General features: G+C 37.1%; 2 protein-coding genes and 1 pseudogene across 2 annotated transcripts; all 3 read right to left on the bottom strand.

Moving 5' to 3' along the window:
• Positions 1 to 246: 246 nt before the first annotated feature.
• On the bottom strand, positions 247 to 933 carry LOC121791259. The gene is made up of 2 exons (XM_042189267.1): positions 606 to 933; positions 247 to 530 (listed from the first exon to the last, which is right to left on the bottom strand). Exons 1-2 carry the CDS (start codon positions 931 to 933, stop codon positions 247 to 249), a joined length of 612 nt encoding a protein of 203 aa, XP_042045201.1.
• A 5,481-nt stretch (positions 934 to 6,414) lies between these two features.
• On the bottom strand, positions 6,415 to 7,403 carry LOC121791258 (G-type lectin S-receptor-like serine/threonine-protein kinase CES101). Its single transcript, XM_042189266.1, has 4 exons — positions 7,147 to 7,403; positions 6,878 to 7,056; positions 6,577 to 6,787; positions 6,415 to 6,500 (listed from the first exon to the last, which is right to left on the bottom strand). Exons 1-4 carry the CDS (start codon positions 7,184 to 7,186, stop codon positions 6,415 to 6,417), a joined length of 516 nt encoding a protein of 171 aa, XP_042045200.1. The 5' UTR covers positions 7,187 to 7,403.
• Positions 7,404 to 17,654: 10,251 nt separating this feature from the next.
• On the bottom strand, positions 17,655 to 21,080 carry LOC121791257 (annotated as a pseudogene).
• Positions 21,081 to 24,722: the final 3,642 nt, after the last annotated feature.

Here is a 24,722-nt window from a genome sequence, read left to right as displayed (position 1 = left end):
TAAAAAGTTTCTTCTGATCCCTCACAATTTGGAGAAGCAACACAAGTTAACTTTACATGGCACGCCTCTTTTACAAAAGAATATGAAATAGATCCAAACTAGCCAAGTACATCAAAAAGAGAAAATGAAGAAAGAAAAAGCAAACAACGAATAAATGAAAAGGGCAAAACAGCCTTTTAAACTTCAGCCTTTCCTTTAGCTAAAACCTCAGATAAAACAGTAGTCTTCGAATGATCAGCAACAAATTCAGGGGCAGGGGAGTTCTTCCCACTTTTGATGACGTGCCCGGCTGCTTTCGCTCCTTTGAAGCTGCTGATATTTCCGAATATCAGAATAACCATCCCTACAAGCCCTGCACAGAACGATGCTCCAAACCGCTCTGCCAACATTTCCAGGTATGGAAGTTGCTACGGCAAATCCTGCACAAGCTCCCAGTGCTCGTGCCCATGAAAACCACACAGAAAATGCACCTTCTTTACCTGCAGGGGAACAATCCAACCACAGAACCCTCCCGAAAGCATGCAGGAAACCTGTCAAAGTGTATCATTTTTCAGCATATAACACATTTGCATTATAGTAGGGACTCAAAAAAGATCGGTATGCACCTGTGGCGGATCCCTGTACAGCTGCGAAGAAAAACAGATTGCCTTTAGTCCACATGGCTCCTTTATAATAGAAACCAAACCCTGATGCCAAAGTAGACAATATGAAGCCAAGAAGCTGCATCTTCTCAGCATCTAATTTCATGGCTAGCTGAAGTGGATGTACCAATGGAAGAGAAGCTATAGGAACCATGAAATATGTTAGCCATAGAAACAATATGTTCTTTGTTTGGAAGCAACTGTATCCCATGGCATGAAGCAATGCTGCTCCGAAAATGCACATTGACATAAAAGATGATAGGAAAAACCCCTGCAAGGCTCCCTGCAGCATGCGGGTATCTGAAGATGGACAACACGTGTGTTATGGGCGCAGAATGTGATGGTGCGTCGTTGTAAGTTGGTCGTGGCTCTGTCCGTGCTGAAAATGTGGAGCAATCCTAGACCCCAAACAAGGCCACTGAATATGGATACAACCCACATTGCGGTTGAAGTGGTCCTTGTGGCTGAACATGTGGTATGTGAACGAAGACATGATTGCAGCTCCCAAGCAGCCAGCTGCTGTTGAGTAGAGGGACAGACGGCTGGGTGAAGGATCTTCTGTTGCAAACTGTTGCTGCGGTATGACCGAGCCTGTGAATCCGCGGATCATTAGGCCAAGATGGCGGGCATGAGCTGCACCAACAATGGTGTTTGCTGCCACGATGATGGCAATGTATGGTGGAAAGATCCACGACTTCTTGAAAAAGCCAGCTGGGAGGCAGAAGATGGCTCCGATTATGGTGGCCGCACCAGCTATAAGCTGCTGATAGTGGCTATAATCAAGGAGGATCGAAACAATGCCCAATACAGGCGCTGAGAGAATTAGCCCCATGAACCAGAGATCGAAGTCCATTCCAGCGGGGATACATTCTTCCCACCCAGTTTAATTGCCCTGTGCACCAGTTCTTCATATCTGCGATTATCAAACAAATACTTCAAACAAATACTTCAATAGTTAATAACTTCAGAAATTGCTTCCAAATGTTTGAAAACAGTTCATAACTAATTGCCTATGGCTTTTGCAGTTTGCTTTAATTTAACTAATCTACGTACTTGAAGCAATGAACAGATACTAAACGGTTCAATCCTTGAGAACCTTTTTACAACTTAACTCCAAAAATCCAGCCTAAAGCTGCCTACACGGCACTTAGGTTGTTTTTCTTCAAAAAACATTCCTTCTCAGGTGATTTTTGTGTTCCTCGCTCACATTCATGCTGTATTTTGAATTTACGACGGTTAAAAAATGCTCAAAAAATAGTAAAACAACTAGAAACGAAGAAAAATCTACAAAATCAACAAATTGCATGGTGTAAGGGCAGCTAAAGCATGACAGGTGGGGGGGGAATGAGTAGTTTGAGGGAGAAAGTAAAGAAATTAGGCTAGGGTTTTGTAGTTGCAAGTCTGGGAAGAAGATAAGTATGTAGAGAAGTTACAGTAGCATTTCAGTGTGCTTGCAGGTGACATTCTGGTAGCTCCTCTCCCAGCCCTGCGGCGGCGGGAGGGCGGATCCGAGACGGTCTGGCTGATAATGAGCGGGAAGACGATGGGGATGAGGACGGTGTGGACGAAGTAGGAGCAGAGTCCGTACATGTACCAGCCGAGAACTTCAGGTTTGGAGGGTTTCTCCTCGACTCCTGCTCCGCCGCCGGCCTTGTACATGTCCTGCGCGGCCACATTGTGAGAGTCTGGGGTGGTAGTAGCCATAGCTGCTTCCTTTTGGTGCGAGCTGATTTCTGCCATTGGTCGTGTGGATAGATGGATAGATATATAGCGCAGCAGGAGGTGGTGACTGGTGTGGGTTGAATTTGTGAGTGTGGCAGTAGCAATAAGAGTGGAGGGGCAGGGGCAGAGGTGTGGAGAAATTTGCAGGGAGTGATAGCTATGTAGCTAGCGTAACAGCTGGTGTTGGGGTGTTTTCGAGGGTTTATGATTTGAATTGGTTTGAGTAGGTAACGGCACATAATCCTATCTTTTGTGCTGTTATTTTTATGTTTGGTTTATTCCATACTACGATCATAGCTGCTATACCACGATATAATATAAGGTGACAGAAAAATGTCACTTTCAATTTCTACATAACGGCACATACATAATCTTAACTTTTGTTTATCAATGTTTATGTTTCGTTTATTTCATGCTATGATAGCTGCAATCTTTACAGGGTATACTCCCTTATCCCTTCATCTCATATAAATCAAATTAATGAATTTGGATTATGATGTTTTAGTGAATAAATTAGGATAGAGCGGGAAAGAAAGAAGTACTAAAATAAAGTAAATACTAGTATAAAATAGAATAGGAAAGATCAAAAGATACTCCATAAAGAGATATTATTTCCAAAATAAGCAATATCACATTCTAAAATTGAATAAGCATCACTTTTTGGCTAGGCGAAGTGAGTATATACTCCATATCAAAGACCGAAAAAAATAAAACAAAGAAATGAAGTAATAAAAATATGAGAAATAATAAAGTGTAAAGAAATAAAAATATGATAGATAATAGAAGTGTTGTTAAAAAGTACTGACACGGTATGATGGAGAAAAAAATACCTCATGTCCTATAAAAATATGTTCACTTATTATTTTCATCCATCCATAACAATATGTGCATTCCATTTTAGAAAATTATATTATCAATTTAATAATATAGGTTTCACTATCCACTAACTCTACTTTAACTATCATTCTCCGCGTCTCTCTTACTTTACCATACCATTATCCTCTCTCTATCTCTCTTACTTTACCAATTTATCTTAATTTCTCGTGTCATATCTATTGCTCATATTTTTATAGGACCGAATGGAGTATATGCTATTTATAGACTGAAAGCTATGGATTCAACTGTAAAGGTTAAGAGTGTCCACCAAGTTGGCCCGGCCACCAAATGTGGCTCTCCTGGCTCTCCACAATGGTAAATAACAAGGGCCACGAAATGTGGCCCCGCTCCAAAATAAAAATTAATTGTTTGCTTTTTTAATGATATTTTATAATTTAACTACAATAAATTTTATTAGACTATAATATATGATATTATAATTTTAATTAAATAAAATAATTTGGATAGTAAATAAATGGTGTCGTTCATCGTCGGAATCCATATTTCAGAAGTTGAATTAAAATAGATTGGAAAGATTGGAAAGAGTGGTGTTTGAATTGGGGTAGAAAAATGGAGGGAAAATGGTGTGTATTTATAAAAAAGAAGAAGAAAAAAAAATTTCGGTGGCTGGGCCACGAAATGCGGCCCGCTGCAGTGGTGGGCCGCGGAAACACACGGCTGAGCGCGTGAAGGCTGACCGGCCTGCGGCTCCTCCGGCTCTCGGCTCTTAAATTTAGCAATCAAGATCACGGAGTGTATTTCTATTTGAATCTAAGTACTTTTAATTTCATCAGTTCAAAGAAGGTGAATTCCTATAAAAATAGAATAAAATAACTCAAAGGATGGAGTAAAAGAAATACTACTGTATTTGACATTAGTGATGTGGGGTAGGCCATCCACAACGCTGTTCCTATACCGTTCTTATACCGTTCCTTAAACTACTATTTGATGGCCCCACTGTACTTTTTTTACTCCATTCCTTTACTAAGGAACGGAACCTGCAACCCTCCGTTCCTGTAACCGGGTGGTTTTTATTGCCAACGTAAATTCAATTAAAAAAACACACTTTAGTAAAAAAACAAAACACACTTTATTAAAAACAAACACACGTTATTAAAAAACACACAACATTAAAAACAATTACAACTTAAACTTAAAAAAATAAAAAGCACACAATTAAAAATTACACACTTCGCCTCCCCGTCGTCGATCTTCTTCAAGTGATTGTTGCAATATTGACGCATTTGTTCAAAAGGATCCATTAGTTTGATTAAATTTGGGAGAAGGAAAGCAGAGTTGATTTGAGATGAAAATTGGGGTGGAAATAGAGAGGAATAGCTGTGTGTTTGTGATTGAAATGAGTATGAAATCAGGAGTATTTATAGAGTAAATAAATAAATAAAAAAACATACAAACGGATATAAAAAAACGGTCACATTACCGTTGCAAAATTTTTTTTAATATTAAATTCGGAATTTTTTTAAAAAAATTGAATTATTGCGTACCGGGACGAAGCCTACTCGCGGGGCAGCGGAGTGGGTTTCACGCGTCGAATGGGAGGCCAGCCACGTCGCCCGGCGCGTGGCGGAACGTTTCGTTCCGCGTTCCTCCCGGAACGGAACGCGACAGGGCATAGGAACGGCATGGGCACTGAATGGCGACGGAACGGAGCCTGCAACGCGTGCCGCAGCGGAAACGTTCCGCCGGAACGGCATAGGGAACCGCAACGGCACAGCGTTGGCGGGGTGCCCTAAAGTAAACAAGCAAGCATTACTTTACCAATAGTTCCCCATGATTTGTCGCCGTTAGAGGTTGTTAACTTTTGGACAATATTGTTGGAGTGAAATATAACCAATTTCATCATTGGGAAAACATATGAATGATTGTTGAAAAATGGATTACTTTTTATTTTATGTGACTGTGACTTAATTGATGGATATCTTGATCTGGGCATTTGTTGACCACAGTTGTGGTACAGTCGAACACATTATTCTGAATGGCCAGAACCGATTTAAAAAAGGACCATGACCCATTTTATTTCTAATAAAATTGAAAAATAAATATAAACTCTAATTTGATCGGTGAACCCTAATTAATCATTTAAAGTTATACTAAGACATAGTAAAATAATTTTGAATTTTTTTTACTATCATGAGTCTCTCAATAAATCTATATCTGTATCAACAGCCTATAACCATGCATGATGTGAAACTATATTTAAGCAACTCAAGTTTCATTTTAGAGGCAATTAGGGATTAGGAATTCAATTTTAAAAAAATGCCCCATATTGAATGGTACAGAATGTTGGTAACTGAAATTTAATTTGGACATTACAAAAGGAATAATACTGTAATATTTGGATGAAGAACAAAATACACCAAAAATGGACAATTATTCTTGGTTCTATCTCCTTGCATCTGAGAAAGTGTGACTTGATTTCTGATGACTGCTGCGGTTGTAGCTTTGTCAGTTTGTTGAAACACACTATTTCTTGTGATGAATGATGGATTTTTGGGCATTGGCAGGGTTGCTGTCTCATTTTTGAGCATGGATAAAACATCTTCAATGGTTGGTCGATCCACTGCATGATTTTCAACACACAGAAGCCCAATGTGAATGCATTTCTGCAGCTGCTCTAACACACATGACTCCTCCCTCAACATCGGATCCATGAGTTCGAGTGCACTATCTTTTCTCACAGCTCCCATGCCTGCAATTAAACACGTTCGTTTCCAAGAGTTCGACACAAATTGATGAGAGGTAATGAAATCATACGAAACTCACGTATTCCACGATGCTCAAAGGGCCTTCAATCTCATGGAAGCTTCCGTTTCTCCTACCGCTCACAATCTCTAGTACTAAAACTCCATAGCTATACACGTCGGATTTGACTGAGAATATGCCTTGCATTGCATACTCAGGGGCCATGTAACCACTGCGACACATTACACTGATTTTGTTAGTTCGGAATAATTATGCATCAAGGTGTGTAGGAGTTAATCATATACTGTGACTTACTAAGTCCCAACGCGTCTGTTTGTGTTGACTTCACTAGCGGCTTCTTTGAAGATTCTTGCAAGGCCGAAATCAGAGATCTTGGGAGTCATGTTTTGATCAAGTAGTATAGTAGTGTTTGGTTTTCATGTCTCGATGGATGATTTTGAGGCGGGAGTGCTTATGAAGATAAAGAAGCCCTTGAGCAGTCCCTCGATGATTGTTGAACCGTTTCTCCCAATCTAACTGCCTCCCTCCCGGATGGACCTGTGTTTGTGCAAATTTGTATTCACTAAACTAACCTTGTCTATTTGATGAATGAAATGTGGATGAGGAGACTTACCGAAGAGAAAGCAATCCAAACTTTTGTTAGGCATGTAGTCATATATAATCATTTTGTCATCTTTGTGAATGCAAAATCCTACAAGCTTGACAAGGTTGACATGCTGCAGCTCAGAGATGAGTATGAGCTCATTTTTGAACTCAAGCAAGCCTTGTCCCGACTTTCGCGAAAGAAGCTTCACTGCTATGTCTTGGCCTTCTCCTGTTCTACCCTGTACATTAGTAGTAATGTTTATGGAGTACTACTGGATGTTTCACAAAGTAGACAAGAATTGGTGCATTAAAATGTGAATGATCTGTACCTTATAAACAGGGCCAAAACCACCCTCTCCCAGTTTGTTGTTGGAGGAGAAGTTGTCTGTGGCAGAGATGACGGATGAGTAAGTGAAAAGCTTAAGTTGGTGACCATTGTTATCGAGCTCGTAACTTCCTGTGTATCCCTCCATTGTCAGGAGTTCATGTAATTCTTCCTCCCTTTTCACTGATGACCATCCATCCAAATATAGGATGAGAATTGAGATTACTGAGTTCGAGGTAATGAAAGAAAGAAATACAAACATGTCATGCTCACCCTTACGATTTCGCATGATCAAAACAACAACTGCCAACATAAGCAGTACAACTGCACTTACTACACCCAGGATTATTCCTATATACGATTTCGCTTTTGCTGTCACAAAAATTTCAAGTTAGCTCATTCAGGATTAAGTAACTGGTTTATATCGATTGGTTCTCTTGATAACTTTGTTAAAAGGAGAACTCTGAGAGTTGAAAATCATATCAACTCGCTAATGTAGTAACTAATATTCATGTGTCAGCGAGCTGATATGTTTTATGATGTCAACTGATCATTTCATGTGAGAATATTATCAAACATACCTTTGGTGGAGATTGAAGAACATATATCTTCTCATCGGAACCTGCACTATTCTGCACCCACTCCAAATCTCTACCAATCCAATAGCTGCACCCTGAGTCTCGTCCTATATAATTCGCATACCCCGCGCATTCACAATCACTCCATTTCCAGCAGGCATCCCTGCAGTCACTCAGACTAAGGCTTGCATTGCTGTCAGATGTTCGTTCCACTGGTGTCGTGTTTGGCATGCGTAAGTATCCCGACCTCAGATCAACCAACCTGACGCCGTTTCAAGCACTTTGGCTGCTCCCACAACTCACACCCTTTGTCGTATAAATCATCACCAGAGTTGTAACCATAGCAAACGCTGGCCATAACCAGGGTGATACCCCGTCATCGATGGTCGTTATGTTCCCCGCCTCGTCCAGCAGCCACCCTGAAGTAACCTTCCGGCTGTCCCACCGTCCGCCCTTCAACTTGGATCACTGTATACATGAAGTAGTCTCCTTGGCTTGTTAAGTTATAGTTTGAAGTTGTCAGGATCAGGGCTGATATAGAAATGCTCAAAATTCTTGACATTCCCCAAATCGTCGTCGTGATAATCCACGAGGCGTCCGCTCCTCCAGTAGGCCATCCCACGCCGTCTAATGACCAGCTCGCCTTGGCTCGGATCCCACTCCAGAGTGAAAGGGCCGGGCGCAGGATTAGACGGCGTGAGCCATGAAGTGATCTTGGTGTTTGCTGATAGTTCATTCCAGAGAGAAGGGTGTCGGTGGGGTGATCGTAGCTCTGCCATAACACTTGAGTACCATTTGAGAGAAGTATGAAATTGCCTGTATCCGTGAGTGTGGCGGTTATGTTAGATGTAGTGGTTTGGGATTCCCGGGCGGTGTAGACTTGGATGGGATCGCCTCCATCGCGGGTGATGGTGAGGTCGCCTCTGGTGCCGAGGGGTCAGCTCGGGGAGGATTCATTTGAGAGAGGGTCGTCTCGGTTGGCAATCCACACAGCTTGTGAGCGGAGTCGCCGCGGTTTTGAACACAATAGCTATGTACAGGTTGCCCTGTGGATTGATTGGATTCAGGTGTGTAGAAGCGTAAGGTGAAGAGGCCGTTGGGGGAATCGAGTTGAGACGGACGAGGTCAGATTGTCTCCTTGTTTCAGAGTATCGATGGAGGAAACTGATTTGATGCTGACACGAGCAACACACATAAACACTGCAAAATTGATCTCAAGGATGAAGCTTTGGGAGTCTGCATCATGAGGGTTTGGATGTTTATGATCATCAGCAGTGGATATATAGATGGACGGGGATGGAGATTAGTAACGTGTCGAAGCAATACAAAGTTTAAGGTCTTTTAATTCTTCCTTTCTTTGACATTCTAACATAGATGGACAAAATGCTTGATTAACAGAATCAACACGGAACTAATCAAGCAGCTTAATTGGTTAGGTCTACTCATAATAAGATTGCCATACGTCAACTTCAACAACCCAAAAATAAGAAAGTACACGAAAGATGCAATCAAATTAGTACTTGTATATCGGATTATATATAATTAATATAAGCGACTAAAAAAAGAAACAAAAATACGTAGTCTATTTTTCAAACACACTTCGTATGGTTGGAAAGTATAAGAAGAATACGTTTTAAAACCGGATAACCGACTCATCCTACTGGCGAAAAAAGAAATGATGAATAACAATAGTAAATATAAGAGTAATATTAGTACTTAGGCCATGTTTGGTTGTCAGGATTCTGTCTGGCAAAGTAATCTGATTCCTTAAATTTTAAATTCCTGTGTTTGTTTCAGTTTTTAATCAAACTGGGAAAGTAATCAAAATCCTGAAACAAGGAAAGTTAATACAACTTTCCAGGATTCTGAATCCTAACTTTTCTTAGGTATTATTTTTCCCAGTTTTAGGATTCTTACATATTTAATGCAATATAGTACAGTTTATTATCATCATCATCATCATCATCATCATCATCGTTATTATTTATTACAATGTTTTAAAAATAATTTAAAAGTATAAAACCATACTTAATTTCAGGATAATAAATAACTATAATTCAAATTATCATAATTATAACTATAGTATTAATATGTATTTTTATTATCATAATAATACTAATAATTTATTAAATAATTAAATATAATTATAATTATATAATTATAGAATACTATAATAATTATTAATTTAGAAATTAATTATTAACAATAAAATTGTAGTGTGAAATTTTAAATTATAAAATTTATTCAATTAAAAATTAAGTATAATATAATGATAATAATAATAATAATCTTATTTATTATATATATTATGATTATAATCCATATTATAAACTATCCATCGTAATAATAAATAAATAATATAATTATTAGCATTTATAATTAATAATTTATTAAATAATATGTATTATTATTTGTTATAAATAAAAAATGATAAGTATATTTTTAGTTTAGTGTTTAAATCAAATATATACTTTCAAATCTTGATATTTTCCAAACACGGGAAAGTAAAGTTATTAGAAATCATATTCCCGGGATTCATTTTTTCCAGGAATCATTTTCCTTGCCAACTTTACTTTCCCGCCCCAACCAAACATGGCCTTAATGTATATCATATTAGCATGTATACTAAATATCAGCTGATGTAACATCTCTGCAAATTTTGTTATTGTGCCACGTAAACTATAGGTAAATACTCCAAATAAATTTTATGTTATATGCATCAATTTATGTTTGAATTTTACTCATAAATCATAATGCATAAATATATATTGACTATTGCCACGTTGATTGTTGCAATACAGTACTATCATTTATTACTATGTTATTTTTTTAACTTAAATCAAATATTGTTGTAGGGTCCTGTTAGATTGAGATTTTTAGCTTAATTGAGAATTGAGATACATTTTCAGCCACTCATTACAACATTTTCAAAATGTCAACTGCAAGTAGATTATGTCAACTCGGGGATATTATGTCAATAGGCTGCACATCAAATGTCAACAACTTATAGTTGACATTATATGTGTATGGCTGACCTGAATTGTATATGTAGTACATTATATTTGTGTATGTTGGCATGAATTATATATGTAGTTGACATTATATTTGTGTAGTTGACATGAATTGTATATATAGTGGGAAAAAAAATTTAAAAAAATTTAAAAAAATTATTTATTAAATAAAATGTACCATGAAATTATTCATTATGCCCTTTCATAATTAATTAATCTCAAAATATTTTTTCATGTGACAAATTCTGGACCACTCATTTAACAAAAATGAGTGGTTGATAAATCATACCAATTCTCAATTAGGCTAAAAAATCTCAATGAATCACAAACCATATTCTTATAGTCCATAAGATTTGTTAATAACGGACAATTGTGCATTACACATATACTCTTCTCTAAGTCATTTTAATTGACTTAATTTCTTTACCACAGTAGTAGAATTCATTGATCCGGTTTGGTTTAAATAGATATACTACGTTATTAATAAAATTTATTCAATTTTTCCTATATATGTATTTCTAAGTCTCAACATAATGTATGTTGCTAACTGCTAAATGCTAATAATCAGGATCTTTTATAATTATATAAAGGTTGTGATATGGGCCAGAGGGGATCTGACTTTCAACAGTCAATATATGCAACAGTCATGCGCGTGAGACTCTAAAATGGTATTGATATTGAAATGGCCGCACCAACATAAATTTCTCCTAGGGAATATTCAAACTTAAAATTCAAACAAGATAGCCGACTCAGCCTACTGCTATAGAAAGGTATTCCATGCCTCCTTTCAATCTCAGTCAAATCATCTCTTTCAACACAATCCAACCATATAAAAATGATACTCCCTCCGTCCCTAAAATTTGTCCCAACTTTCCTTTTTTCGTCCGTCCCTCAAAATTTGTCCCATTTCACTTTACCATTTTGGTAGTGGACCCCAAATTCCACTAACTCATTCCTACTACATTTATTATAAACTAATATATAAAAGTCAAGCCCACATTCCAATAACTTTTCAACCCACTTTCCATTACATTTCTTTAAAACCCGTGTCCGGTCAAACTGGGACGAAATTTTGGTGGACGGAGGTAGTAATAAATAGTTAAAGCGGAGAAAGATAGCAATGATAAGTAAGAATAAAAATAATATAGAAAAGACATAGTATTATATTTCAACAATTCAATTCTATTTTTTCAAACTATCTCAACTCATCTCCACAATTGCGCCTCCCTCCGTTTTCTACACTCCTCCAAACTCTAACTAGGAAAGAAAATGAAGTAGTAATAATTAACTCACTCTTTCTTCCATCCGATGTCAATAGAAAACTGAAATTAGTACTCCCCTCCGTCCCATAATATATGTCACACTTTTCCTTTTTAGTTTTGTCTCACAGAAGATGTCACATTTCTTTTTTTTTTTTGGAAAAAACTCTCTCTCACATTAATATCAATAATATTTTTTCTTCTCCACCTACCTAATACACAAAACAACATCACCTAAAATCTCGTGTCAATTCCTAAGTGTGTCATCTATTATGAAGAAGGAGGGGGTAATAAATCCAACGCAGACACTCCTCCTATCACCAAAGGATTATTTCCTATAAACAATTTCACTTTTGTAAGTTAGCTTATCAGGATTATATATATATATATATATATTTATCATGGTATCAGAAAAACTAATGAAGTAGAATTATAATGTTATGATATGCATATAGCAATGTACCTTTTGGTGGAGATTTGAAGAACATATATCTTGTCATCGGCACCAGAATTATCCTGCAGCCACTCCAAATCTCCCCCAATCCAATAGCTGCACCCATAGTCTTGCCCCATATCATTCGCATAGCCCGGGCATTCACAATCACTCCATCCTGCTATCCATGCAGTCCACTCAGGATAAGGCTCCCGTTTCCATCGATAGTTGGCATAACCGATTCTCCCTCTTACGTCCCTGAAATATCCCGACTGCCGATCAAACACCTGATTCCTGTTCCTTATACTTGGGCAAGGCTCCCACAGCTCACACCCTTATCGATGGTCGACACGTTCTCTGTATCGTTCCAGCAACCACCCTGAAGTCGCCTTTCGGCTCTCCAACGTCCCGCCCTGGATCACTGTGTACATGAAGTAGTCTCCCCCGCTAGTTAATTTGATACTTGAAGTTGTCGTGATCAGGCCTCATATAGAAATTCTCGAATTCTTGACATTCCCCAAATCGTCGTCGTGGAAAGTTCCACGAGGCGTCCACTCCTCCAGTACGCCATCCCCCGCCGTCTGAGTGACCAGCTCGCCTGTGTTGGCAATTGAAACGAAATATATAATAGTGGACTTATGGAGATCCTATGGTTGAGGGGATTGTTGACAGAAATTGGTTTTCCACCTACTCGGAAAAAAGCCAATTGTTCTGCGACAACAAGGCGGCTATTAGTATCTCAGAAAATCCAATGCAACACGACAAGACGAAGCATGTGGAAGTTGATCGCCACTTCATTAAAGAAAAATTGGAAGGAGGCATCATTGAATTCCCATTTGTCCGCTCAGAGGAGGCAACTTGCGGATATACTCACCAAAGCTGTTCATCCAAAGGTCTTCAAAGAATATTGGGCAAGTTAAGCATCAGAGATACCATTGCTCAACTTTAGGGGGAGGGTCAAAACATATCAAGAGGAGAGAAGATTGCAGATTGATTGTGAAGAATAATTGATTGACTAGGATTGATACAATTACATATTGTCCTAGAATAGATTGATGCATTTTCCATATATAGGAAATAATCACACCTATATACTGAGGTGTTGAATTCTATTGTAAACATAACAAAGAAATACAAATCATCTTCTACTTCTTGAATCTAGCCTCATGAATCTCGCATCGCTCGATTACCATCTTTAAGAATTCCCCTATAGTGTAACCATATGAATTATTTTTTTTTATCATAGTATCAGAACGGGTCGCTGGCTGAAACTGAAAAAAGTTTGAGGATGGAACCATGCGGATTTCTATCAACCTGGACTCGGATCCCACTCCAGAGTGAAAGGGCGGGCGTTAGGATTAGACGGCGTGAGACATGAAGTGATCTTGGTGTTTGCTGATAGTTTCATTCATGAGAGAGAAGTGTTGGTGGGGTGATCGTAGCTCTGCCATAACACTTGTTGTGGTTCATGATTCGAGCGAACGATGAAAATCCCGGAGTCGAGGAGTGTGACGGTTATGTTAGTTGTAGTGGTGTTTGGTCCTCGGGCGGTTGTAGGAGAGGGGGATGGGATGGGCGCCATCTCGGGTGATGGTGAGGTCGCCTCGGGAGCCGAGGGTCAGCAGGGGGTCGGAGTTTTTTGAGAACGGGTTGTCCGCGGTTGGCGATCCAGATTGCTTGCTGTTGAAGACGATTGCCTAAGTAAATCTTGAGGTGTGGATGGTTGGATTCAGGGGCGTAGAAGCGTAGCGTGAAGAGGCCGTTGGGGGAAGTCTAGCTGAGACGACGAGTCGGAGATAGTCTCCTTGTGCCGATGGAGGAAACTGCTTTGATGCCGAGACAATTGTGATGCATATCCACTGCCAAAATGAAGGAGTCACACTCATCGGTGTTTGGAAACGATGGGATTAGTGTTTTTTTCATTTTTGTGAGGTTGAGTAACATCAAAACCAACTCTAGTTGTGAGGCCACACACGCTTCACTTATATGTGATTCTAGTTGACCTCAGTAAAAACACTGACATCAAATATAGGTGGTTTTCGTACAAAACTTTGAGAATTGAAAATCATTTCAGTTTTCTAATACATTAATAATTCACAACACAAAATATATAGTATTGAGCATCGATGTTATTGTTTATTGTTATCGATATTGAGCTCATAGTAGATATTTTGATTCTTTCTAAATGAGCAAAAATAAAATTAGTAGCTAGGGCTATTATTGACCGATTATTTATTGTTTCACAATAATTAAATAAAATTTTATTAATATTCATTCTATCAACTAATACTCTCCCCATTCTATAAAAATAGATTTTTTCCATTTTGGTTTCATTCCATATGAATAAACTTTTTTCTTTTGGTAACTTCTTCTTCTTTCGAATGGAGTGAGCCCCATTCTTCATTATTTTACAAATTATGCATAAAATAAGTGGCATCCCAAATATATGAGCGAGTATAATAAATTTATAGTATTAAGTAAATTGAAACTAATACTCTTTAATCTTGTTATTACGTTTACCAATCACTTTACTAAAAGTATAAATATTACACCTTAATTTGGGCAACCAAAAGACATAAAATCCAATACTAAGTTAATCACAAATAAAACTCATTTCAAACCAATCTCATACTATCTTATGATTATTTTAATCACAAATAAAACTCATTCTGATAATTATATAATTTTCAAGGGCTCGGCATATTGTACAGTTGCTAATGATGATAATCTTTTATAATTATATAACCGACTTAATCAATCAAGCGACCCCTACTAAGAAACAACTTAACACCGAGACTGAGTTGCATACTTATCGATTCGCAATATGTACGGTCGTGGTGAATTTGACTTTCAACACGTCTAAATAATATAGATGGCTTGAGTTTTGTAAAGATTGTATATATTTGACATTTCTACTGAGACATATTCAAACTAAAAATTCAAACAAGATAACCGACTCAATCCAACTATGAACCCCTATAAAAATGGGATGGCAAGCTCCCCCTTTCAATCTCACTCAAACCATCTCTTCCAAACCATGCAATCTCCTTAAAGTTTCATAGCATCAACTCTCCTATTAATCTCTCTCCACTGCTTAGCCATCCAAGTCTCCTCCATCGACACTCTCAGACAAGGAGAGAATCTCAACTCAACATCCCAACTCATCTCCAACAATGGCGCCTTCTCCCTCCGCTTCTACACTCCACCCAAACTCCAACTCCACCTACTTAGCCCTCTGGTTCACCGGTAGATCCAGGCTTTCTTCCCCCCGTCTGGATCGGAAACCGACGAAATCCTATCCCTACCAACTCAAACCCCACCCTTAACACTCGGCGCCAGAGGCCAGCTCACCATCACCCACGACGACGGCGGCGCGCCGATCGATCTCTACGCTGGCCGATCATCCGAGGTGGAAACGTCACGGCCACACTCACCGACACGGGGAACTTCCTGGTGAACTCGAACGGGCCAGCCGGCCTCTTCTGGCACAGCTTCGACCCCAGCCTTCCGACACCCTCCTCGGAGGGATGAGGGTACTACGAAAACTTACTAGTAGTATTTACACACAAAACAGAGACGTACTCCACTTATGTTGAAAAATTACTCCACTTTATAGAAAGGCGTTACTTATGCGATTTAAAATTTCATTTTTTCCCCATTTTAGGGTAAGTAAGTGGACCCTATTATTTAACTAAATCATTAAAAACTAGGAGTAGTAACTACTTTTTGTTTTTTTTGGGATGTTTTCATTTGTCTTCCTAAATTTAGTTGAAACACAAAAATAAAGACGAACGTCGGTGGTATAATTATAAACATAAATTGACGCCCTTTAATTGGATTAAAATAATTTCTTAGCCATTCTTTTTTTTTATTTGTAGGATCGGCGTTGAACGAAGCATCAAGAGGAACTGGACACTGACTTCTTGGGCCGCCGAGAACGATCCGGCCCCGGGAGCTTACTCTATGGAGTGGGATTCGAGCTCGAGGAATTTGGTGGTGAGGAGGCGCGGGCGGCTATATGGAGGAGCGGCGAGCTGAAATACTACCGCGACGAGGCGGTGGCAGTCGCGGGCGGAGTTCGAGAATGTGGGTATCGGGCGCGATGTGTTTAACTTTAACTTCAACTCACTGCGGAGGAGGAGGAGGAGTAGTATGTTCACGGTGCTGCCGTTTCCCGGGTCCCCGGCGCGGGGGTTTTGTCTGGCTGGAGGCTGGAGTTCCGATGGAAGGCACATAGTGACGTCGACAGGTCCATGTTTCTCGCGCGGCCTGATGCAGCGGCGGAGCAGCCGGCACCGCCGCCTGCTAGTGCGGCGGCGGGGTACGTGCGTGGGCTTTTTTTGCATTCGCGGCGGTGGTTTTTTTGGACTGGTGCTGTTTGTAATCTAATTTGTTGTGTGCATTATGATTACTTGTTTACTATGTTTGTTGATATTATATAGAGAATTTCGTGTAAATCGACCTTATTTATATATTTAGATGGGAGTGGAATGTTTTTATTGTTTTGAATTTCAAGGGGGGACAATACAATATCATAAACATATTAATTTAATTGAACAGTCTTTAAACACTCGTTAATTTTGACCTTTTCCAATTCATGTTATGTAGAAATATATAATGTCGAATCGATATTGATTTTGACTTTGACTGATGACCATTCTTAGGCCAACTTTAGCTCCTTATTTATTACTACTTCTATCAAAATGAAAATACCTGACAACACGAGATTTTATGCAGTTTTTTTTTATTTTGTGTGTAAATTAGAGGGACTAAAGTAAGAAATACTCCCTCCGTCCGGATAATTCGTCTCACTTTGACCGGGCACGGGTTTTTAAGAAATGTAATGAAAAGTGAGTTGAAAAAGTTAATGGAATGTGGGTCCTACTTTTATATATTAATTTTATAGTAAAATGTGAGTAGAAATGAGTTAGTGGAATATGATGTCCACTACCAAAAATAGTAAAAGTGAAATGGGACAAATTATGTGGGACGGACCGATAATGGAAAAATGGGACAAATTATCCGGGACGGAGGGAGTATAAAATAAGGTAGAGATAAAGATGTTCCATATTTAGTAATAAGTCATCTTGATTCTGATAAATCAAAAAAAAGTGAGTCATCTTCAGTGAAACGGATGAAGTATTTTTATTCACGACAATAAATAATTTTCTATTTTGGGCAGTTTACCAAATTAATCATTATCTATATATAGTAACTTAGTAAGTTATCCTCTAATGTGTTGGTCTCGGTTTACATGAAAAAATATTTTAAGTTATTTTTTGTTTCTTACTTAATTAATTTTACATTAACATTTATAATATTTTAAAATTTTATTTTTTTGGACGAAGGCGGTATGTACATTAATTACAAAATAGTAGTACTTTTGTGATTTATGGACTATTTCACGATAGGAAATTTATCTAGTGCATATTAAAAATAGTGATTATGAGCAATAACTTGTATAGACTTTTATAATACTGCATAAATATCTATTTGTTGGTTAATACATTGAATGGGATCTTAATTTCATTGCAATGGCAAAAAGAAAAGATCAATGCACAAATTTTGTTGATAAAACATGAAGGTGATCCCAATATGCACATGAAAGAATGCAATTTTCTTCTTCTGCTTCAGTCACAATCTTTTCACAGCATATATGTAGACTGCTTCTGTGTATAAATGTATATAGGCCTAAAGCTTGGAAATTAACATGTTCCTGAGCTCTCTCCTTAGTATTTTTCCTGCAGGCGATCGCGGGTATAGACGAGCGAAAGTAGACCTTCCTCACTTTCTTATAAGGTGCAACCTGCATCAAACGACGCTAAATTGTGACAACAATACAACGAAAGCTATAACAGTATCGGTTTAGCTGATGAAAGCAGCAAGAATGGGACCTGCTTCGCCACGTAGTTCATCACAGCTGCTTCGGTGAGGAAACTCCCTTCTCTGGGAACAACAAATGCAACGGGGATCTCTCCAGCTTCTTCGTCCTTCATACTGCTTCGTACGAAGGGTCAAAATGTCCTGGTCAGAATTCATTAACTAGTAGAAATTACAGAGTCACTTGAAAACAATGTCCATGCCAAAGGAACACATGAATTACTATTGGTTTACTCAAACCAGCAGTTTTTGCAGTATGCACAAATCTATAAAGCAACAGCCAGATTAACTAGGAGTTTCATGATGAGGAGACAGACTTTCAAGACGAGTGTTTGGCGAAATAAGGATCAGATCAGTGTTAGAGAAATTGAGATAACTATTGCACTTTCATCTGGTAACAAAACTGGCATTTCTGAAAATTTGATGGCTAGGCATTAAGATCTACATTATGAAAAAGTTATAGAAAGGAATAAGTCTTCACTGATCAACGATACTCTGAGCGAGATCCATTTAAGTCATCCGACCTTATGAGGTTTTCGTTTCAGAGCATAAGATGAACTAGCAATGACCCCTCAAGCAATTGAATCAAAACAACAGCATCTGTTTATACACATAAACTTCCTCATGTCTCAAAAGCAAGAATTACTAGGACTCAACGACAGGCAGACCTGCATAGCAATATGCCGTGTGATACTCGACATAAATCAATTTATTCTGACCTGGAATCCAAATACTAATCCATATCAAGTATCAGCACTGACACATTCCTCACAAAATCAACAAATTCAAGTATAAAACCAGTAGGGAAAAACACCAGGTTTCGTAGGTTCATCGCTATAAGATCATGTCAAACTTTAACGTAATATAGATATCAATTAATGGACAGAATATCTTTCAACAACTCGCTCTTACCCTGTAACAGCCGCATCAAGAATTTCATGGTGTGTCATCAAAACTGCCTCTAAATCAGCAGGAGCAATCTGAATATAACAGAATGACCAAACCAGAATCAATAACCACAGTGCAGTAATTCTACATCAAACTTTTATGGTTCATGAATATAGGCAACTGGAGTTGCTTAATTAGCGCAGACGGAGGAAAACCTGGAAGCCTTTGTACTTGATGACCTCTTTCAAGCGGTCAATCACATACAAGTATCCTTCTTGATCGAAATAAACAATGTCCCCCGTATGTAGCCAACCGTCTTTGTCGAGTGCAACCATCGTTGCTTCGATATTATTCAAGTACCCTGTAGCAACATGATCCGAACATCAATATCTACAGAACTTCTTTGAGTTTATGATGTTAACGACAAAGAGGAAAATCAATTACCTTTCATGTTTCCAGGTGAGCGCAACCATAGCTCACCAACGGAACCTGGAGGCAAGTGAGCGCCTTTGACCCAATCTACCACTTTAGCTTCAACATTAGGCGAAAGAAGTCCTGCAGACGAATATCTGTGAGCTCCGATGGTATTGTAGCCACGAGTTGCCACAGCTGTTGATTCTGTCATACCATAACCCTGAGCAAAAAATCATTGTCATTCTCGATATATTTGGAACAAACTACTTATAGTATATGCAGGTTCTAACCATTAAATCATCACAAAGGGATTAGCCATAAACTAAGTAAGATAAAGCCATCTGCATACGAAATACCTGAATGAAATCAACATAGGGGAGTGACTCAACCAGTTCAGTGATGCTTTTCTCGCTCAACGGAGCTGCCCCACAGCAAACCTGCTTCAAACTCCGAAAACTACTGGCACAACCTTTCTTAGCTTTCTTTGTCAATGCTACCAGTATAGGTGGAACAGAATGAAGGTGAGTGACACCATATTTCTCAATAGATCTCGCCATTTCAATAGCATTGAATCGTTTCATAGTGACAATAGTACCCCCAACGACAACAATCCCAAAACGAATAGAGACAATCCATACACATGGAACATTGGGACAACAGCAAGGTAGACATTCTCTGAACTGGGATAGTCATAAAGGGAGGCCTCAAATCTCACAAAAAGCTCAATCATAGCTATGAAGTTCCCATGACTCAACATAACTCCTTTCGACCTACCAGTAGTGCCCGATGAGTACAAAATCGCGGCAGTGTCCTGCTGCACAATTCTAGGCCTCGGTGCCATTGCAGGATCACTAGAAATCAGGTTATGGAAAACGGAATCATCACTAGACAGAGAGTTGACATCTAAAGCTTCGGGCACTCCAACTACATGGCAACCCCCTAAGGCATTAACTAACTCATCAACTTTACCAATGGCAGCAAATGCTAAAGATGCATTACAATCAAGAAACTGTCTTTTATCTCCAACAAACTACTCAAGGGATTCATGGTGGTCACAACTGCACCGAGACTCAAAGCACCCAAGAAAACTATAGGGAAACAAACAGAATTGGGCAGCAAAATCAAGATTACATCACCTTGCTTCACTCCCAAATGGTGGAGGCCAGCAGCCATGGATTTCACCAAAGGTAAGAGCTTTGAGTATGGAACCGAAAGCCCAGATGCCGAATCAACGAGTGCATGTAGGCCATTGTGTTTATGTGAGAAAATGAAGGAAACAACATCAAGAAGAGGCTCAGAAGGGAGGTTGATTGAAGGGTATTTGCTGGAATATATCCCTGTTTGAGGTGAATACCAAGAAGGATGGGATTCTGTCAACTTTCTTGTTTCATTAATCCCATCACTCAACTCAACATGGGCTTTCGACAATGCAGCCATGGAGAGACCAGAGAGGATCAAAGGCTAAAATGCTTAAATTAAGACAAGCATATATTTTTCTTGGCTATTTAAAGTAGCGCCAGAAGAGTACAAAGGAATCTGCGAAAAGCACCACAAAATAAGGTGATATGAAATGTAATCCCACACTACTTGTGATGCGTATCTCCTCAAAAATGTAAAGACAGCATTTTTATCAATCAAAATTTTATGTGTCCTGAAATCCGCGAGGCAATTTGGAATAAAACTAGAATAAGATGGAAATCACGATATGAATATATGTGGCTGAAAGTGCAGAAAGTGGGAGAAGATCGAAGAATGATGGAAACTTTAACGGCTGCGAATTTCTAAGGCCGACATACACACGGGAAGAGTGAAACCTAACATATATGTCCAATACTAATAATCTTCCTTACCTGAATTGATATTTTTCAATCACTTTATATTAAATCCTATTTTATTCTTTCTCTTCAAAGTTTAGAAAGTAAAAAATTAAAATTAAAATATTATAAAATTCTTAAATATAGTATTAAATATAAAATTGAAATCATAAATTTAATTATCAAGATGTCATGTTACAACATTTAATTTTGATTATTTTTATTTAATTATAAATGGCTTGTAACTAAATGAGACAGTTAAAAATAAAATACATATATAGGACATTAATTATAAAAAATATATTTATATAAAAATTATAAATAACGTGAACAAAAAAATTCCAATAAAGAAAAAATATGATTCATAAACTAACGTATACAAATATGAGAAGATGAAAAGTCTCTACATTACATATGTTTATGAAGCCATTTATAATTTTATATATAAATATATTTTTGATACATATATAGAATTGTTATACTAACTTTTTGATATTTTTCGGCTCAAAATACTCTCAAGTATAGAGGGCATGGTGTGGAGGTACGTAATTGACAATATCTTATTGGATTAAAGTGACATTAATTATAATTTGGGCTCACTGTCTTCAGACATTCTCCAGCCCAGACTATTTATAGCCTGGAAGATGTTTTCTTCAAGAAAATTTGGGCAGAAAAGAAAAGGAAATCGAACACATACACTCAATATTCTCTTTATTAAGAGGTTTTTTGTATTACAATTTTATTTAGAGGTGGTCTAATTTAAATAACTTGGATATTTTAAAGATTGTTAGAAATCTTAGTAATATTTGATCAATTTATGATATATAACTTGTATTTTGAATGTGAGTAAAATTGTCTCTAGTTGTTATCAATTATCAAAGCTGTGTGTGTGAAGGAGAGAAGAGTGAAAGTTTGAACCATATATATGTCTCCTCATAATTCATAAGAGGAAGAATTGTAAATAAAAATAAACAATCAATAATTGTTCAAAAATGTGAAAGATGTACTCTCCAAGTATCACTATTTCTCTTCATTTTAATTTTTTTTTATTTTAAACGTGTGAATCTCTTTCTTTCAATCTATCTCTATAAATATGGTGTGAAGTGTGTAAATCCATCATTAACTATAATCTACTTCACTCGTCAGGAATCAAGCATGCAATAATTTTTTATATGTCGAGGTGTCTAGGCAAGTACCACCTTGTTCATCTTGCTTTCATTAAATATGTCTTTTATATCATTTGATATCTATGAATTTATGTGTGTATGTACAGGGAAGGATTCGTGGCTGGAGTTGGTGGGGAAGAAGGGCGAAGAGGCGGCTATCGTGATCGAGAGTGAGAATCCATATGTGAAGGCTATAGTCCTGAAAGACGGAACTACTATTACCAAGGATTTCTGCTGCGATAGCGTCTGTGTTTGGGTTGATGATTGTGGATATGTTGTTCGCACTCCGATCATTACTTGAATATTTTATTATACTCCATAACTTTGGAGACGGCTTCAAATTCAACTTTCCCTTTTTTATTTTAAGTATTGTTACATAAAGTGTTGCTCTTAATGTAGGGCGAGAAATGTCCAATAAATAAATTGCATCTTGCATGTCTTGTTATAATACATTGTGAATGATATTGGGAAATAAATTTGGCGTTTAGATTTAATAAGAAATTGTTCTTGTAAATCTAAAACTATATATATTCACGCACCATCAAGGCATCAAAGTTGAGAATTCAAAATTTCTCTTTTTCAAGAGATTTGTTGTACAAATCGTACCAATGCGTGAGTTGTAGTACAGTTATATAGAGGTGGCTATTGAAAGATTTTTTGGAATCATTGTAATATTTGAACAAATCATAATATAATTTTTATTTTACATAAATCTGCTACGAAGTGTTATTAATAGCTTACATGTAATCCGGAATTCGTAGTCTCATCATCAAAGAGTAGTATTTTGACTCATCTATATTAGTACTACCATATAATTAGAGGTAAGCATACAAGTATGTAGAAAAAAATTTATATCCATGTGCATTTAAACCTACGAAAATACAGTCATGGCAATTAAAGTATCCATCTGTTGTGTAACATTAGTACTCCATGTGTCTACGAAAAAATAGTTCTATTTGTGGACAACATGAATTTTAATAAGAAATTGGTAAAGTACAAGAGATTGGAGAAAAAATAAATAAAGTAGGAGAAAGAAAGAAAAAAAGAGAAAAGAGGGGAAAAATTGGATTAAATATGAGAGAAAGTTTTTATATCATAAAAACATTAAAATGATAAAATGGGAACTATTTTTCATGGCAGATGAAGTATATAGTTACATTGTTACATGATTTACATTCATCAGAAGTCGAGTAAGAAATATACTTAAGTATGTATCTACTTTCCATTCTATTTAGTGGACTTATAAACCAGTTTAACTATTTTTTTTAATTGAAGTCTACTTAACCATTTTGGGAAAAAAAGTTTGTTTGACATTTAATCTAAGTATATATCTACATTCCATTCTAGTTTTGTTGAAAGTTGAAAGTTGAAACCGTCCAAAATGTTTGTCTGCGAAAAAAAAAGAACTAATTAACGCAAATTAGTCTCATTGTTGTCCCTTATCGATGTCCCTTCACCAATTGTATTGGCATTCGGATTTCGATACATTTTTTTTTCAAAAATTGTAAGGAACTGTAAACAATCTTTTTAAAAAAATAAAACTGAAGATATTCAAATAAAATTGAAACAGAAAAAACGAAAACCGAATATTGAAAATTGAAAAAAAAAAACTAAAATTGTAGGAATACTCCCTCCGTTCCCTTATAGTTGAGTCATTTTTCTATTTCAGAAAGTTCCTTCATAGTTGAGTTTTTTTTCCATATATAGTAATCTTTTTATCTCTCTTACTTTATTCTCTCTAATTTATTCATTTTTTTTACTTTATTCTCTCTACTTTTTTCTCTCTCCTACTTTTTTAATCGATTTATTTAACACACTCTCACATTTCTTTCTTAAACTTCGTGCCAAAAAGTTTCACCTCAACTAAGAAGGAACAGGAAGAGGGAGTACTAACAAAATCCAAAAAATAAAAAATTTGAAAGAAAACACACAAATATCATACTTTCTTTTAGGAGTAACTAACAAAATTAAGAAAAAAAAAAATGAAAGAAAACACACAAATATCCTACTTTCTTCAAAGTAAAAGATGATGCAATACAACTCATCACACGACATCAAAGCAAATGACAAGATAACTTTAAAACTATCATAATCCTCAATTTGATATACTGTGTTAATATTTTAAAGACTGTTAACTGTGAATGAAACTAAGATTTTATAACAGTTTAACATTCAAAGTCAACTAATGCCAAAACAATTAGTAGTTTAGTACTACCAATTAATCTTTTGATATTTTGTAGAAATAATATCAAAGTTGTGTGTGTGATGGAGAGAAGGGTGTACGTTTGGACCATCATCTATCTCCTCAAAAATACATACTACTACTTAACAACAGAAATTAGAAAAAAAAATTAAAAACACCAATCAACAACTGGCCAAACTTCATTCTAAACGTGAATTATACTC

Source organism: Salvia splendens, unplaced genomic scaffold (genome assembly GCF_004379255.2).
Source record: "Salvia splendens isolate huo1 unplaced genomic scaffold, SspV2 ctg756, whole genome shotgun sequence".
Classification (NCBI taxonomy): domain Eukaryota; kingdom Viridiplantae; phylum Streptophyta; class Magnoliopsida; order Lamiales; family Lamiaceae; genus Salvia; species Salvia splendens.
Note: the sequence above shows the minus strand (reverse complement) of the source record. Positions and strands in the feature narration are given on the sequence as shown.

Coding starts and splice junctions, on each gene's coding strand:
- LOC121791259 (XM_042189267.1), bottom strand. CDS start 933: ATGCTGCAGGGAGCCTTGCAGGGGTTTTTCCTATCATCTTTTATGTCA. Junction 531..605: donor TGTACAGGGATCCGCCACAG/GTGCATACCGAT, acceptor ACACTTTGACAG/GTTTCCTGCATGCTTTCGGG.
- LOC121791258 (XM_042189266.1), bottom strand. CDS start 7,186: ATGTTGGCAGTTGTTGTTTTGATCATGCGAAATCGTAAGG. Junction 7,057..7,146: donor GATCATGCGAAATCGTAAGG/GTGAGCATGACA, acceptor GATGGTCATCAG/TGAAAAGGGAGGAAGAATTA. Junction 6,788..6,877: donor GTTTTGGCCCTGTTTATAAG/GTACAGATCATT, acceptor ACTAATGTACAG/GGTAGAACAGGAGAAGGCCA.